Genomic DNA, 13,663 nt, shown 5'->3' with positions numbered 1-13,663 from the left:
AGGTAGCAGGGTATACAAGATCAACAATCAACATACAGAAATCGCTTGCATTTCTTTACACTAACAATGAAGTAACAGAAATGGAAAGTAAAAAAACAATCTTTTTTAAAGTTGCATCAAAAGTAAATAAATAAAATACTTAAGAATAAACCTGACCAAAGAGGTAAAAGACTTACATGCTGATAATTATAAGACATTGATAAAGAAAATTGAAGATGATTTAAAGAAATGGAAGATATCTCATGTTCCTGGATTAGAAAAAATATTGTTAATTTTTGCCGTACTACCGAAAGCAATCTACAGATTTAATGCATCCCTATCAAATTACCCAGGACTTTTTTCAGACTAGAACAAATAATCCTAAAATTTATATGGAACCATAAAAGACCCAGATTGCTAAGGCAATACTGAAGAAAAAGAATGAAGCTGGAGGCATAGCCCTCCCAGACTTTAGACAGTACTACAAAGCTGCACTAATTCAAACAGTGTGGTATTGGCACAAAAACAGACATGGATCAATGGAACAGAATAGAGAGCCCAGAAATAAACCCACACACCTACAGTCAGTTAATCTTCGACAAAGGAGGCAAGAATATACAGTGGAGAAAAGACGGTCTGGTCTCTTCGACAAGTGGTGTTGAGAAATCTGGACAGCAGCATGTAAATCAGTGAAATCAGACACTCCCTCACACCTTACACAGATATAAACTCAAAATGGCTTAAAGACGTAAATATAAGACATGACACCATAAAACTGGAAGAAATCATAGGCAAAACATTCTCTGCCACAGATGTAGCAATGTTTTCTTAGGTCAGTTTCCCAAGGCAATAGAAATTAAAGCAAAAATAAGCAAATGGGACCTAATCAAACATAAACTTTAGCACAGCGAAGAAAACCATAAACAAAACAAAAAGACAACCTACAGACTGGGAGAAAATATTTGATAGTATCCTTTGATATACAAAAGTTTTTAATTTTCACAAAGTCTAATTTATCAATGTTTTATTATCTCTTTTTGGTATCACATTCTTGAAATTCTGTTTATCTTTTAATTTATGAGTATTGGGTATATATCTGGGGATATTTTTCTTTTCTGCCCATTGATTTCAAGACCAAGACCACTGCATCTGCTGCATAAGTTATAAAACACAACAGCCCTGTTTAGGACCCTGGCTTTGAAAATTGAGGGCTATCTGAGAGAGTCAGTAAAACTACAGAAAAAGTATCGTCTGTGTGACCAGTAGGGAAGGCACAGCAAAATTGAGATTTTGCTCTCCCAGACCCAGAAGTTCATAGTTGTACCAGAAACACACATACAGTTTTAACCCTGCAGGGGGATCATTCCTCCTGATATAAAGAGATTATGTCTTCCAGATTGTACTTAGTTTTAGTTTACCCAAATCCTATTAAACAAAGAATGTAATGCTAGGATAATGGTACTTAATAAGTATTCCTCAAGGAGAAAGTAATTCTACTAGTGTATATTGGATCAAATTATAAACTGATAATTTGTGACCAGAAATTGAGTTTGATGATCTCACCAAAGGTAGAACATTTGGCCTAAATGTAGAGATTGTTATGCAGATATGCAGATGTGCAATAGCTATGACTATTAATTATGTGAAACTCCTCTCTTGTGTATGTTGTACATAACAGACACTGAATAAGTATTTTTTAATTAAAATAAATGTCTGTAATTGTAGGATTTTAATTCATTTTCTGATATTCCTTCTCCTTTTATTCCTAGACCCATCGGACAAATACCATTTAACTTTTTTTGGCAATAGATAATATCTTTGTGACTAATTTTCTTTATATCTGTTACAAGCTACAGTGAAAGAATTATGGTGACTAGGGTTAGAGTTCAGTATGCATCTTATACCTGATGAGGTCCCCTGAGTCAGAGGGGAATTGTGTGAGTGCAGATTGCTACACAGGTTGTATTCTTGTCTTTGCCTTTTTGAAAAAACAGATATGGATCACTACATATCTTCATTATTACCTAGAACTTATTGAATGTGAAGAGTATGTGAAACCTACTGCTGAATTATTCTCCCTGATGTTTGGTTCCTTCTGCACAGTGAGTTTCAGGAAGTAATATGTTAATAAACAGCACTGGTGGATGGAGGAGTTGCAAGTCCTTTGTGACTTGGAGCAGCAGGAAACAGAAAATAGGCACAGAAATATTTAGACTTATTCAAACCATTGTGGTTTTGACATGTGATATTCTTTGGGTTCTTATAGTCAGAGGCAGATAAGTGACTTGAATTTAGTTATCTGTATTGTTAAGTATGTATTAATTTCTGTGCTTTAAGGGAAAAAAAGTTACACAAACTTGCGGATGAAAAGCTACTCTGTAGTCTGGGAAGCAAGACTGCAAGACAAGATTCCAGATGATAATTCTCATAAGAATTAGTATGTGGGAATATATAGAATAAATTGACAAAGTAAAAACTGTGAGCTAATGAATCCAAAACATTCCAGAAACCTGAGTGTTTCTGGACTCCTTCTTGTTCTTTCTCAGTCTGTCCCCAAAGCCCTTTGTGTTCTCTCTTTCACAGAGCTTTGTAGCTCCTCTTCTTCTCTTTCCTGGCCACACATGCCTTCAGATTCTTCTACTCAGGAGCAGCACTCATCAATGCATACATTTTATCCTCTAGTCTTTTCTCTCTTTCACTTCATACTCCTTTGTGCAACACAGCACCCCTGCTTAGGAGTCCAGTCCACCTGTGGCTCAGACCTGTGGTTGTGGCTTCCACCGTCACCACCTGGTGGCAGTGTTTCTATACTGCAAAAGCAGGATTTGGGGAAGTACCAGAAAAAAACCTTGGAATACTATATATCCATACTAACTTAGGAGTTGCTTTCAGTTCTGTTTACTCTTAAATGGTATTATATTTGACACTGTATTCAGAATGGTATTTTATTCATATTTTATGTATTTAGTGTAAAGATTTTAAATTATAAGTTGAATGACAGAAAGGGAAATTTTAAAGTAATGATAGATACTAATGAAAGGTCAAATATCCATTTTATATAATTTATACAAGTTACTTCTGTAATGCTGTTATAATTCAGTCTTCCCTTTATCCAATTTTAAAGTAGTAGGAATGAACTCTTAAATATTCATTGATGTGATGAAGAATACCTTAGCTACAACATCCCTGACTAAGTAAATAACAGTCAGTGGACTGTCAGTCTTAGAAAATTCCAGTTTTATGATATGTGAAATTCAAGTAATTATAAGAATCTTTATGGTATTTCCTTCAGGTGAAATTCCTAAGCAGGTTAAAGTGAAAAAATTGAAGAACCTGAAGACTCTGGATTCCAAACCTGGTATTGACTTTTTATTAATTTTTAAATATATACTATATGGGTACTTGGATCTTAGTGTTTACCTTATTTTCTTTTCTTTACTTTGTAGGAGTTTATACTTCTTATAAGCCATATCTAAATAGAGATGAAGAGATCATAAAACAATTACAGAAGGTAATTACTTGCTCATATTATTAATTTTAAATTTCCTTACTCAGGTATACAATATCCAGTTAGGCAATGTGAGCTTTATGTATAACAATGTGTGATGAGGTCTCTCTTTTGAACCAAAGCGTCATAAAAAATCAGGAGACTAATGTCGCAGCGATTATGACTTGAAATATGGGGCTGCAGTTACAAACTAGTACCAGTCTTCCTGAAAACTTAAGAGTGAAAAGTTAATAGTGAAAAAGTCATGGACTGTACTATGAGGTAGCTTAGCATCTAGCTTTGTTTGGAACATGTAAATAGTAGTAATATAGCAAGTGTGGAAAAAAGATAGTCTTCATTGTGAGCTGATATTTTAAAGTATGGGATGAATGTCCCATGTTTTGCTCTGAGGATTATTTTCCTGGGATATTGCACAGTGAACTTCACAATAAATTACTTCAAATGAAGTTCTTGGTTGTTTTTCATATCAAGTAAAAATATGTATTTACATTTCAGCTGAGCTTCTATAAACATTCATTGTTTTGTATTCCCTGTCACTAGAGTATAGGGTCTCAATTTTTTCCTGTTTTAAGGGTGTACAACAGAAACGTCCTTCTGAGGCTCAAAGTGTTATTCTCCGCCGCTATTTTTTGGAACTGACCCAAAGCTTCATCATTCCATTAGTAAGTTAGCATACGTATTTGCTTAATTTAACGATTTGTTGAATTGGATATGAATTTTTTTTCCAACTACCAAAACCTTACCATAAATTGTTTTGCCTGCTCATGTGTTTAGTGATTAAAATAGAGCCCTTTGCAAGAGACCTAGACTCTTTGTTCTAGTGTTAACTGTATAATTTTGGTAAGTCACTTTGTCTTCTTTGACCCTCAGTTTCTTTCTTTATCTGTAAAATGTGGCTAGTTACACTTTTCCTAAATATCTTTCAGGGTTGTTATGAATCTTAAATGAGATAATTGTTATGAAATATTATACAATTACTGCATTTTGCACCTTAAAAATTTATACTGTAGCTTCTTTTTCTGACATTATTTTCCTGAGCATAATTTGATGATATCCGTAAGAAGGTAGCAGTTATGGACTTGAAATATGGGGCTGCAGTTACAAACTAAACTAGATGACAGGGAACTTACCTGTCCTTTTCATTATCTTTCCTCTGTCTGTCATATAGTAGCTAGGACACAAAAAATGTTTATGGAATAAGTGACTAGATGATATGGTTATTCTCTGAAATTCAGTGAAACATTGTATTGAAATACTAGAAGATGTCTCACAATATAAGGCAGTACCATGATGCGGTCCTAGGCTGGAGACTGCATCAGAGAGAGACTTGTGTAGTTATTAATATAATCTATCTAGAATATTACATAAGGGTAACCTATAGACCTTTGCTCCTATATTTTGGGAAGAAATACTTTCTTGGTCTATGGCTGTCAATTTATTTTTTTCCATTTAAATCTGTTTAAGTAAGTCAACTTTACTGTAGTGCTTAAGAGCATGGACTGAAGTCAAGTAGATCTGAATTCATGTTCAGGCTATGTGAACTTGGGCAGGTTACTTAGCCTTTTGAGGCCCCGGTTTCCCAGTAATTCCTGCCACAAAGGATGGTTGCAAGGATTAAAAGAGATCATGCATGTAAAATGGTGAGTACATTTTCTGGCACATAGTTACTCAATAAGGTTAATTATTATTAAAAATATGTAGTTCCTTGGATTATCTAAGATTTAGTTAAATTTTTATTGAAAGTCAGTTCTCAATTTAATCTAAATTTAGCAATATCTTTTGAGGGGAGTGATGGTATTATCCATTTAAAGAGCATATGGATGAAAAACTTGGAAACTCACGTTCTTTAAGTAGGACTTTTTAAACATTTTTGAAGACTGGGTAAGAACACCTAACTTTGACTACCTTTTTTTCTTGGACTTAGGAAAGATATGTGGCAAGCTTGATGCCTTTGCAGAAAAGTATTTCTCCATGGAAGGTATAAATATTAAATTATAAATTAAATTTCTGTTTGAGTTCTCTAACTGCAATTAACTTCTGTAATATATCCATTTTTAATTTTTAAATACAGTATGTCCTGTTTTCTAGAGTCCACCCCAATTAAGACAGTTCCTTCCAGAAGAATTCATGAAAACACTGGAGAAAACAGGACCTCAGCTGACGTCTAGAATAAAAGGCGATTGGATTGGACTTTACCGGTTAGTCCTCTTTTTCTATTTCACCCATCTACACAGCTTTATTTAAAAACAAAACAAAACAAAAAACTGGACTAAACATACTCTTTTTAAAAAAATGCCATTGTTTCACACAGTTCTCCTAGCTATAGGTAGGAAAGGTATTGAGGAGAGGAAATTAAAGTCATAATCAGATTTTGCTTTTTAAAATTTATTTTTACAGGCATTTTCTAAAATCTCCAAATTTTGATGGTTGGTTCAAGACCCGGCGGAAGGAAATGACCCAGAAATTGGAAGCACTCCATCTTGAAGCTCTTTGTGAAGAGGTTAGAAAACAGCGTGTTTATGTGATGATTAACAGCTATTGAAAATGAAGATAAAGTTATCCATAGAGGCTGGAAGGTTATATCAATAGCCACTACTTTATAAATAGTAATAAAGTAGTGTGCAGTGTGCCAAGGACTGTGTAGGTGCTCTAAATGGATGATGTCTTTTAATCTTCACAGTTCATTGAAGTAGGTGTGTTACGCCCTGCATTATGGGACACTTGAGGATTATAAGTTAAGTGATTTGCTTCATATCACATCACTGCTTAGTAGTGGAGCTGGTAGTGTGCTACAGCCCAATTGCACTGGCTCACAGGAGCCGACCGTGTGCATCTCTTCCCAACTCTGCATTCAGTAATCTGAGGTTGGTGACTTGAAGTTGGCTACAGTGGGAGGATTACACCGCAGAACCTGGCAGAACTTTTCCTGGAGAACTGGTTATTAAATATTTGCTAGCCTACCACTGGATGGAGGCAGGATTCAAATCCAAGAAGTCTTATCTCTAGATCTTTTCCCACATGCTTTATTCCCTTTTCCCAGTTACTGTGATTTTTTTTTTCCTGTATTTGGACTTTTCCACGTTCTATTATTTGTCAGCAGACTATTTTAAGTTAAGCTATTTGTAAAAATATAAAGGATAGTCTCATTTCATTTGTGCTTAGCTTGAGTTTGATTTCTAATCATAAACTCCCACTGACTGTAGCTTTTAGAGAAGGAATACGATGAAGGCAACCACAAAGAAGTCCAGGAAGGGCTTATTTGAAGGTGCAGAGTTTACATTTAATAATATATTCATGTTCATAATTATCTTAATTTGTTAGTTGGTGTACCTTAAAAATTATTCCCTATTTAATGAGGTGAGGGTTAATGTTGTACTTTCAATTCCAATTTTGTTTTTCTTGATTGATTTAAAAGGGCCACCTCAGAAAGGAATGTCTTACATTGTGTTTTACTTCCAAATATTAAGACAGTCAATCTGGCTAATGTCAAGAAGTATCTAATTAACACCGTCAGAATATCATGTACAGAATTATTCTTGTACTGTGATGCTATATCTGGGTTACATACCCAGTTCTCCTTTTCCTTCCTGTCCTTCTTTCTTGGTAGCCTTGCCTATTGAAATAGGATGATTTGGGTATTATTTTGAGTATTTTCTGATTTGAGATTTGTTTATTCTTCCAGGACTTACTTCTCTGGACCCAGAAACACACAGAAGTGGAAACAGTAGACCTTGTATTGAAGCTGAAAAATAAGCTGGTATGTAGCCAAAACAGCCAAAACCTGTGAAGTTATTTTCCTCTCATCTGGAGTGACAATCCATCATGTATCACAGAAGTAACTTTAAATGAGAGGACTAATGATTGGTCAGTTGATGGTAGATCTGACTGAAAATGCTTGGTCATTCAAGCAGATCATAATGATGCATATGTTTTTAAATTATTTACATGGAGTCTGATGAGCTCTACAAAAAACATTGTGACTTATATTTAATACCACATGGCCTATGTAGATATTATCTATTAATTTACATAGAAGTCTTTTATTGAGTTCAACAACTGTATTGTTAAAGTGGCATGTTCTTTGCTTTTTAACAGTTTTTGTAAATTCTGGTCTAAGTCTCAAGTTTGCAAACCATTAGACCATTAAAACTGTTTATTTAGAGAATATAATGTATTAATACAGGTTCAAAGGATAATTTAAATGCTTCCAAATGTTCCTTATGTAGTTGCAGGCTGATCGAGAGCGTTTACCCGTGAAACCTGACACTATGGAAAAGTTACGGACACACATAGATGCAATTATCTTAGCGTTGCCCGAGGATCTACAAGGCATACTGCTCAAAACGGGCACGACATGATATTTGCCAGGATTTTCCAGTCAAAAAGGATGGTGGTGCACCATGAAGCATACTGACATTTCAACCAGACGCACAAGATCTCTCAGAGTGGAAAATAGCTGTGAATGCTAGCTACAAGGCGGAAAAGACTATACTGTATAAACAGACCTTTTAGTGCATTATTTTTAAAAATGGGTATCTGTGGTGGTTCCACTTTAATACTAAAACACCGAAAGACATTTCTATATTTTTAATCATGTTCTAAAGTGCTCTTATGAGAGACCTGTGGGGCCATCAGTATAAGTGATTCCAAACTGCAGTGCTGGCATTGCAGATATTTTTTTAAATTGGTGCTGCTTTGCCCAATCATGTTGAAACTCAGGGGGATATAAAAATAACATTCACACTGGCTGTCTTCTTAAGAAGAAGGAAAAGACTGAACTGTCAGACTGTAGTTAGAAGTAATTAATGCTTTTGTAGTGCCTTCTGTTGTCCTACATGTTTCACAAAGCCCAGCTGCTAGTCTTAAAGCTTTTCCTTAACGTGATTATGATATGTAAGTTTTTATAAGGCATTCTTTTGAGTAATCATTGCTTAAACATATGTTTTTTTGCTTCCCATTATGTTTACTGCTAGTGGCATTGGTGTTTTTTTTCCAATTGTCATATAGGTTTCATTTCATTCTTTTCTATGCCATCTTCAGATGTAATCTTATCAGTGTCTCCAAAGGGAAGAGGGCATCTAGTATTAATTATGGAAGAGTTTATTTCCTCTTACCTTTTACTAATTAGGCCTGTTTACATTAATTGGCCTGGCTGTTTTTCAAAGACATTCTAATTGTAAACTCATAAGCTATTTTTTAAACTGAACTATCCTTATTTAAAAGGCATTCATAAACCTTTTATGTGATAGATAGTCCTTTGAATGATTATAAGATTGATTCATCTAGCATTATTTGTTTGGTAGGGTTTTTCCCCCCAAATTAATATTTCTCAGAACACTTTCCCTGTGGTTGTTTGACATGGGAACTTTTGACTGAATCACTGTTATAGCTATTTTTGTTGTTTTTGTTTCTGTTTTATTTTGTTTACACTATACTACCTTGCCAAAACTAGAAGATTGTGGTTTGGTAGAATAAGGTTGTTTCCTTGGTGTTTGAATAGGAGTGTCCTGAAGAAGCCACTATTTAAAATAGGCACACATGACATAGCACATATGTAAATAGCTGTGTCTTGAATTACCCTCTACATAACCAAATTTAGTTGTATGTGTTTGTAAAAGAAATGGCTTCAGGAGCTATCTCTTACTCTTTGTTAATATAATTCCTAAGGGCACTCCAGACATAAGAAAGGGTCCTTGGTGTTTGTAACTGTGGTCTTCTACCCAAATGTGCCCTTTCCTTATGGATATAGTCTCTTGAAGCATACCTCAAAGTCATAGAGAGAATGTGGCATTTGAAGTAAATCATATGCCTTGGATCATGAGTTATTTTGTGAAACAACAGTTGTCCCCACGGAAAATGGGCGACTGCTTTTATATGCTGAACTATTTCATATCTTCCTGGGAAACTTTGTTTAGGTATAAGTGGTCATCTTATTATTTTTCAAAAAGGTGTATTTTAATAATCTTACAATTTATATGCAGTTGTGACCAGAGTTTGAAAGTTGTTGGTGTCATATCAAGGATCTTTTCAGTTATACCACTGCAGGATGTATCATTTCAAGTTTATTTTGCACAGCTAAAGAGTAGCAAAGGATGCCAGTTAGCATAACAATAGTATCTTCATATTTACTGTATTTAACTAAAATCTAACACATGTTGAAAACCGTATCATAGCCTGGTTTATCTATTAATTTCAAATTACGCACTTGTAAAAATAACTTAAAATTTCATTGGGAACCTGAAAAAGACTGGTAACTTAATTTTTTGTGTGATTTTCAGAATTGTCTTTTTTTTTTTTTTTAAGAGACATTGTTAAGATCTAAAACCTGCCATTTAATGTTTATCTTCACCAGCATCAAAAGGAATCACTGCTTTCAGGGTGTTTTGTAATGCCTAGTGCCTTCTGTTTTCAGTGAGAAAGAGGTTTTGTGAAGGCATTTATGGTCATTACTGAAAACTGAATTAAAGGCCTTGGATTTTAAAGCCCTTGGATATCTTGTATTATTTCTGAGTAAGGCTGGAATGCTTGAAAAAATGCAGAGCAAATGAAACTTCCATTATGGGATTCCTTTTAGTTCCTAACTTATTTTTTTAATTCAAATGAAAACCTTCTTCTATTTACTTCATTATGAACAGGTGAATAGTCCAGTTTATTAACAGACCAATTAAGTGATTTCATATCCTTCCTACCAGTATATTAATTTTTGTGAAGTGTTCTGATGAAAATTTTTTAGCTTAATCTGGGTACTGTTAGATTTACCTTCATTTGCTACCTTTTCTTTTTTAACCTTAAATCTCAAATTACTTTTATTTCTTCCTCTTCTTTTTTAAAAGTAGCAAGTATATGATACCATTCTTTTAATTTTAATTTGTTTGTTAATAATAAAATATATTGGGTAGTACTCCTTTTTGAAGTTACTGAGTAGTATTTTTCAAAGTAGACTATAAATTATATGTTACATTTAAAAGAGATGCCATTAAAATTTGTCCTTTTGTTTTCACTTGCTCATAACCTCATTCACTTGTTTCTGTACACCTAAATTTTACTAACTTTCTCCTTTTAGCATAACTAGGGGCAAAAATTTTAACTACTGACTTTCTAATATTAATCCTTTAAAAACTGATAGTTGAAGAAGACAGAAAGCTTGTCTATTATGCATAAGTATCATTTAAATAACAAAATATGTTAACTCTTAACAATGACTAAATTATAACTAGTAATTTCATATCCCTTCATATATTGAAGATACAATACTATATATGCCATCCAGAACTTGGTTGAATTGTGGTACTTATTATTATATCAATAGAAATTAGTGCTTGTTAATAGAGCTCCTATGATTTTTTTCTATTTGTACTTCCTTGGTGGTTGGAATAGATAAAGCAATTTGGTACAAGATACAGAATCATGATTCCTAAAATTTATCCTACATCTAACCAATTTTTAGAAAATCCCATTTTAAGTTGATGGTTAGTTAATGAAAAAGGTTTATGACATTGATTTAGCAGTTATAGCATTGCCTAGCTCATGATGCACAACTGTTGAGAGAAAAAAAGATGGCCGTAGAATTCTGCTACATCTTAGTCTCCAGTGTTATTTTTGGACTTTTGAACACCACCTTCCTCTGCTACCTATTACATCAATGCCATGCTATGCCTTTCTTCAAATTAAGATTAGTGTTGTCTAATTATCATAGATCTCATTCCATTTTACTAGTGTCACCATTAGGCTTGAGTTCTTCTGTTTACTTTTGCTTCCCTGTTCTCTTTGTCATAATACCATTTCTGCTTAGCCATTAGAAAGCTGAACTTCATGAATCCTTCATCTTTTTTACTGTCCCTCATGTTTTTCTCTATCAACCAGGATGAATACTTTGTAGTATAAATTGCTTCTATGTTGAAATACTTTTGAAAAATAGTAACTTAATATTCCAGAGTTATTATACTTGCTGTTAAGTGAATGGATATTTAGACTTCAGTAGGAAGCTATTGAAATGATTGATTTTGATCTAATGAAATGGGTAAATATTTTTATAGCTAGAGGCTCTGGTGATAAAATGCAGTAATTTGTGTTTTTTTTAAATGTTTTATTGAAGTATAATTGACATACAATAAACACAAAGTATATAATTTGGTAAGTTCTGACATTTGAATACACATCTAAAACCATCACACACTCAAGATAGGAACATACCTGTCTCTCCCCCAGAATTTCTTATGCTCCTTTGCACTCCATCCTGCCTTCCCTTCCCAAACAACCACTGATCTGTGTTGTAACTATAGAATTGTTTGTGTTTTCTGGAGTTTTATATACAGTATGTACTTTTTTTTTTTTGATCTGCCTTTTTTTTTTTCTTTTTTTAACACCTTAATATGGTATTTATTTGGCTCCCATTTGTCAAACCCTAAGCCAACCATTTTCCCTAGGCTGCCTGGGGATGTACAGGAAAAGAAACATACAGGGCAGATTTGGCATGGAAGAAAGAACTATGGGAGGTGGAGAGGGCTCCTTAACATGGCAAAGAGAATAGAAAAGACTACAATCAGGGGAAAGAGCCCCATAGCCTCAAAGAGGGCAAAGCCCAGAACGGCACAGGAGAAGAGCTGTTGCTTCAGAGAAGAGTTTCTGGCATAGCCAATAATGGCTCCCAAACCCACCCCAGAGCTAGCCATCCCAACTGGGGCAGGCACAGCCCCAGTGAACTTGGCTGCTCTATCAATGTCTCTGAAATGGCACTGGGTTGGAAGTTATGTCTTAAGCATAAGTGAGGTCAAGGGCGCTAAGGCTGGCAAGTTGCTAAGGTTCTCACTTGTCAGCATCTTTAGTTGTTTCATCACTACTGCAGACACTGGTCGGCTTGGCAGCTCAGGGGTGCTCCTGACCAGGGAAGGGAATGAGAGGCTATGGCAGGAAAACTGCCCTCGGTGCAGAGAGCATTCTGACTTCTTTACTCAGCAAAATACTTTTGAGATTCATCTCACGTTGCATGTTTCAATAGTTGATTCTTTTTATTGCTCAGTAGTATTCCATTATATGGCTATAACACAAATTTCTTATCTACTCACCTGTTGATGGATATTTGGGTCATTTCTAGTTTTTGTCTATTATAAATAAAGCTGCTATGGACAGTCGTATACAAGTCATTGTATGGACATATATATATATATACTTTCCTTGTGGGCCAATGCCTAGGAGCGATATGCACAGGATAGTTGAATCATATGGTAGGTGAGTGTTTAACTTTTTAAGAAGTTGCCAAACTGTTTTCCCAAGTGATTGTACTAATTTATTTCCACCAACTGTGTATAAGAGTTCCAGTTTTTACACATCCTAGTCAACACTTGGTATACTCAGCCTTTTTAAATTCAGCCATTCTAATAGGCTGATACTGCTGTCTCATTGGGATTGTAATTTGCATTTCCCTCGTGCCTTGTGATGTTGAACATCTTTCCATGTTCTTACAAGTCATCTGTATATGTTCTTTGGTTAAGTGTCTGTTGAAATCTGCTCTTTTTTAATACTGAGTTTTAAAATTTCTAATGGTTGAGTTTTGATCTTGACTAGAAGTGAGAGTCCCAGCAATCTGGTTTTAAGAATCCCTCGAAGGAATCCTGATGCATGTTAGAATTTGAGAACCATAGAGATATATGAATTTAATGTTAGATGATTATTTCACTATCAACCATTATTTACCATGAAGACAGAATTACATGAGTCAGTAAACCTAATTTTTGGAGGAAAAATCTTTGTGAGTAAATTCTTTTCTGTTTTGTAGCATGGACGGTATGTAAGTAATTGTGAGACACTTGTAATAGTTATACAGCCAGGACAGAAGGAGATTTGGGTAAGGGGAAGAAGGTCTTGAGAAATAATCTTATTTCACTGATGTTGTTATGGTATATACCGGTCTTATGGTATAAAGCATTTAGCTTTAAGCTACCTAATAATTTCTTTAATTGTGATTAAACAAAAGATCACATTTCTGAGAGTAGTTGAAACCATAATAAAATCTAGGTTTGCTCTAGTTGGGGGAGGAGAAGCAAATGACTCCATTTTGGGCCTGCTTCTTTAACCATTCCCCCCCCTCTTGATCATAATCTCAGTCTAACTGAGAAATGTGATCAGAAATTAAGGCACTAGTGCCACTCTCAGCTACTGCTCTGCAGCTCTGTCAAT

General features: G+C 34.6%; 1 protein-coding gene and 1 pseudogene across 3 annotated transcripts in view; one reads left to right on the top strand and one right to left on the bottom strand.

The window, feature by feature from the left end:
- The window catches only part of DENND6A (DENN domain containing 6A), a 45,182-nt gene extending 35,213 nt beyond the window's left edge, over positions 1–9,969 (top strand). For all 3 annotated transcript variants that reach the window (XM_031686394.2, XM_031686393.2, XM_031686392.2), the window contains 8 exons: positions 3,272–3,337; positions 3,426–3,490; positions 4,060–4,149; positions 5,412–5,465; positions 5,576–5,685; positions 5,885–5,987; positions 7,170–7,244; positions 7,714–9,969. In XM_031686394.2, coding sequence (XP_031542254.1) covers positions 3,272–3,337; positions 3,426–3,490; positions 4,060–4,149; positions 5,412–5,465; positions 5,576–5,685; positions 5,885–5,987; positions 7,170–7,244; positions 7,714–7,845 — 695 coding nt within the window. In that variant the 3' untranslated portion in view covers positions 7,846–9,969. The remainder of the gene's footprint in view (positions 1–3,271; positions 3,338–3,425; positions 3,491–4,059; positions 4,150–5,411; positions 5,466–5,575; positions 5,686–5,884; positions 5,988–7,169; positions 7,245–7,713) is intronic.
- Positions 9,970–11,808: 1,839 nt separating this feature from the next.
- LOC116283884 (ATP synthase F(0) complex subunit C2, mitochondrial pseudogene) lies at positions 11,809–13,412 on the bottom strand (annotated as a pseudogene).
- Between the last annotated feature and the right edge of the window lie 251 nt (positions 13,413–13,663).

Source organism: Vicugna pacos, chromosome 17, assembly GCF_048564905.1.
Source record: "Vicugna pacos chromosome 17, VicPac4, whole genome shotgun sequence".
Taxonomy (NCBI): Eukaryota; Metazoa; Chordata; class Mammalia; order Artiodactyla; family Camelidae; genus Vicugna; species Vicugna pacos.
The sequence above is the reverse complement of the archived record's forward strand: the minus strand, read 5'-3'. Positions and strand labels throughout refer to the sequence as shown.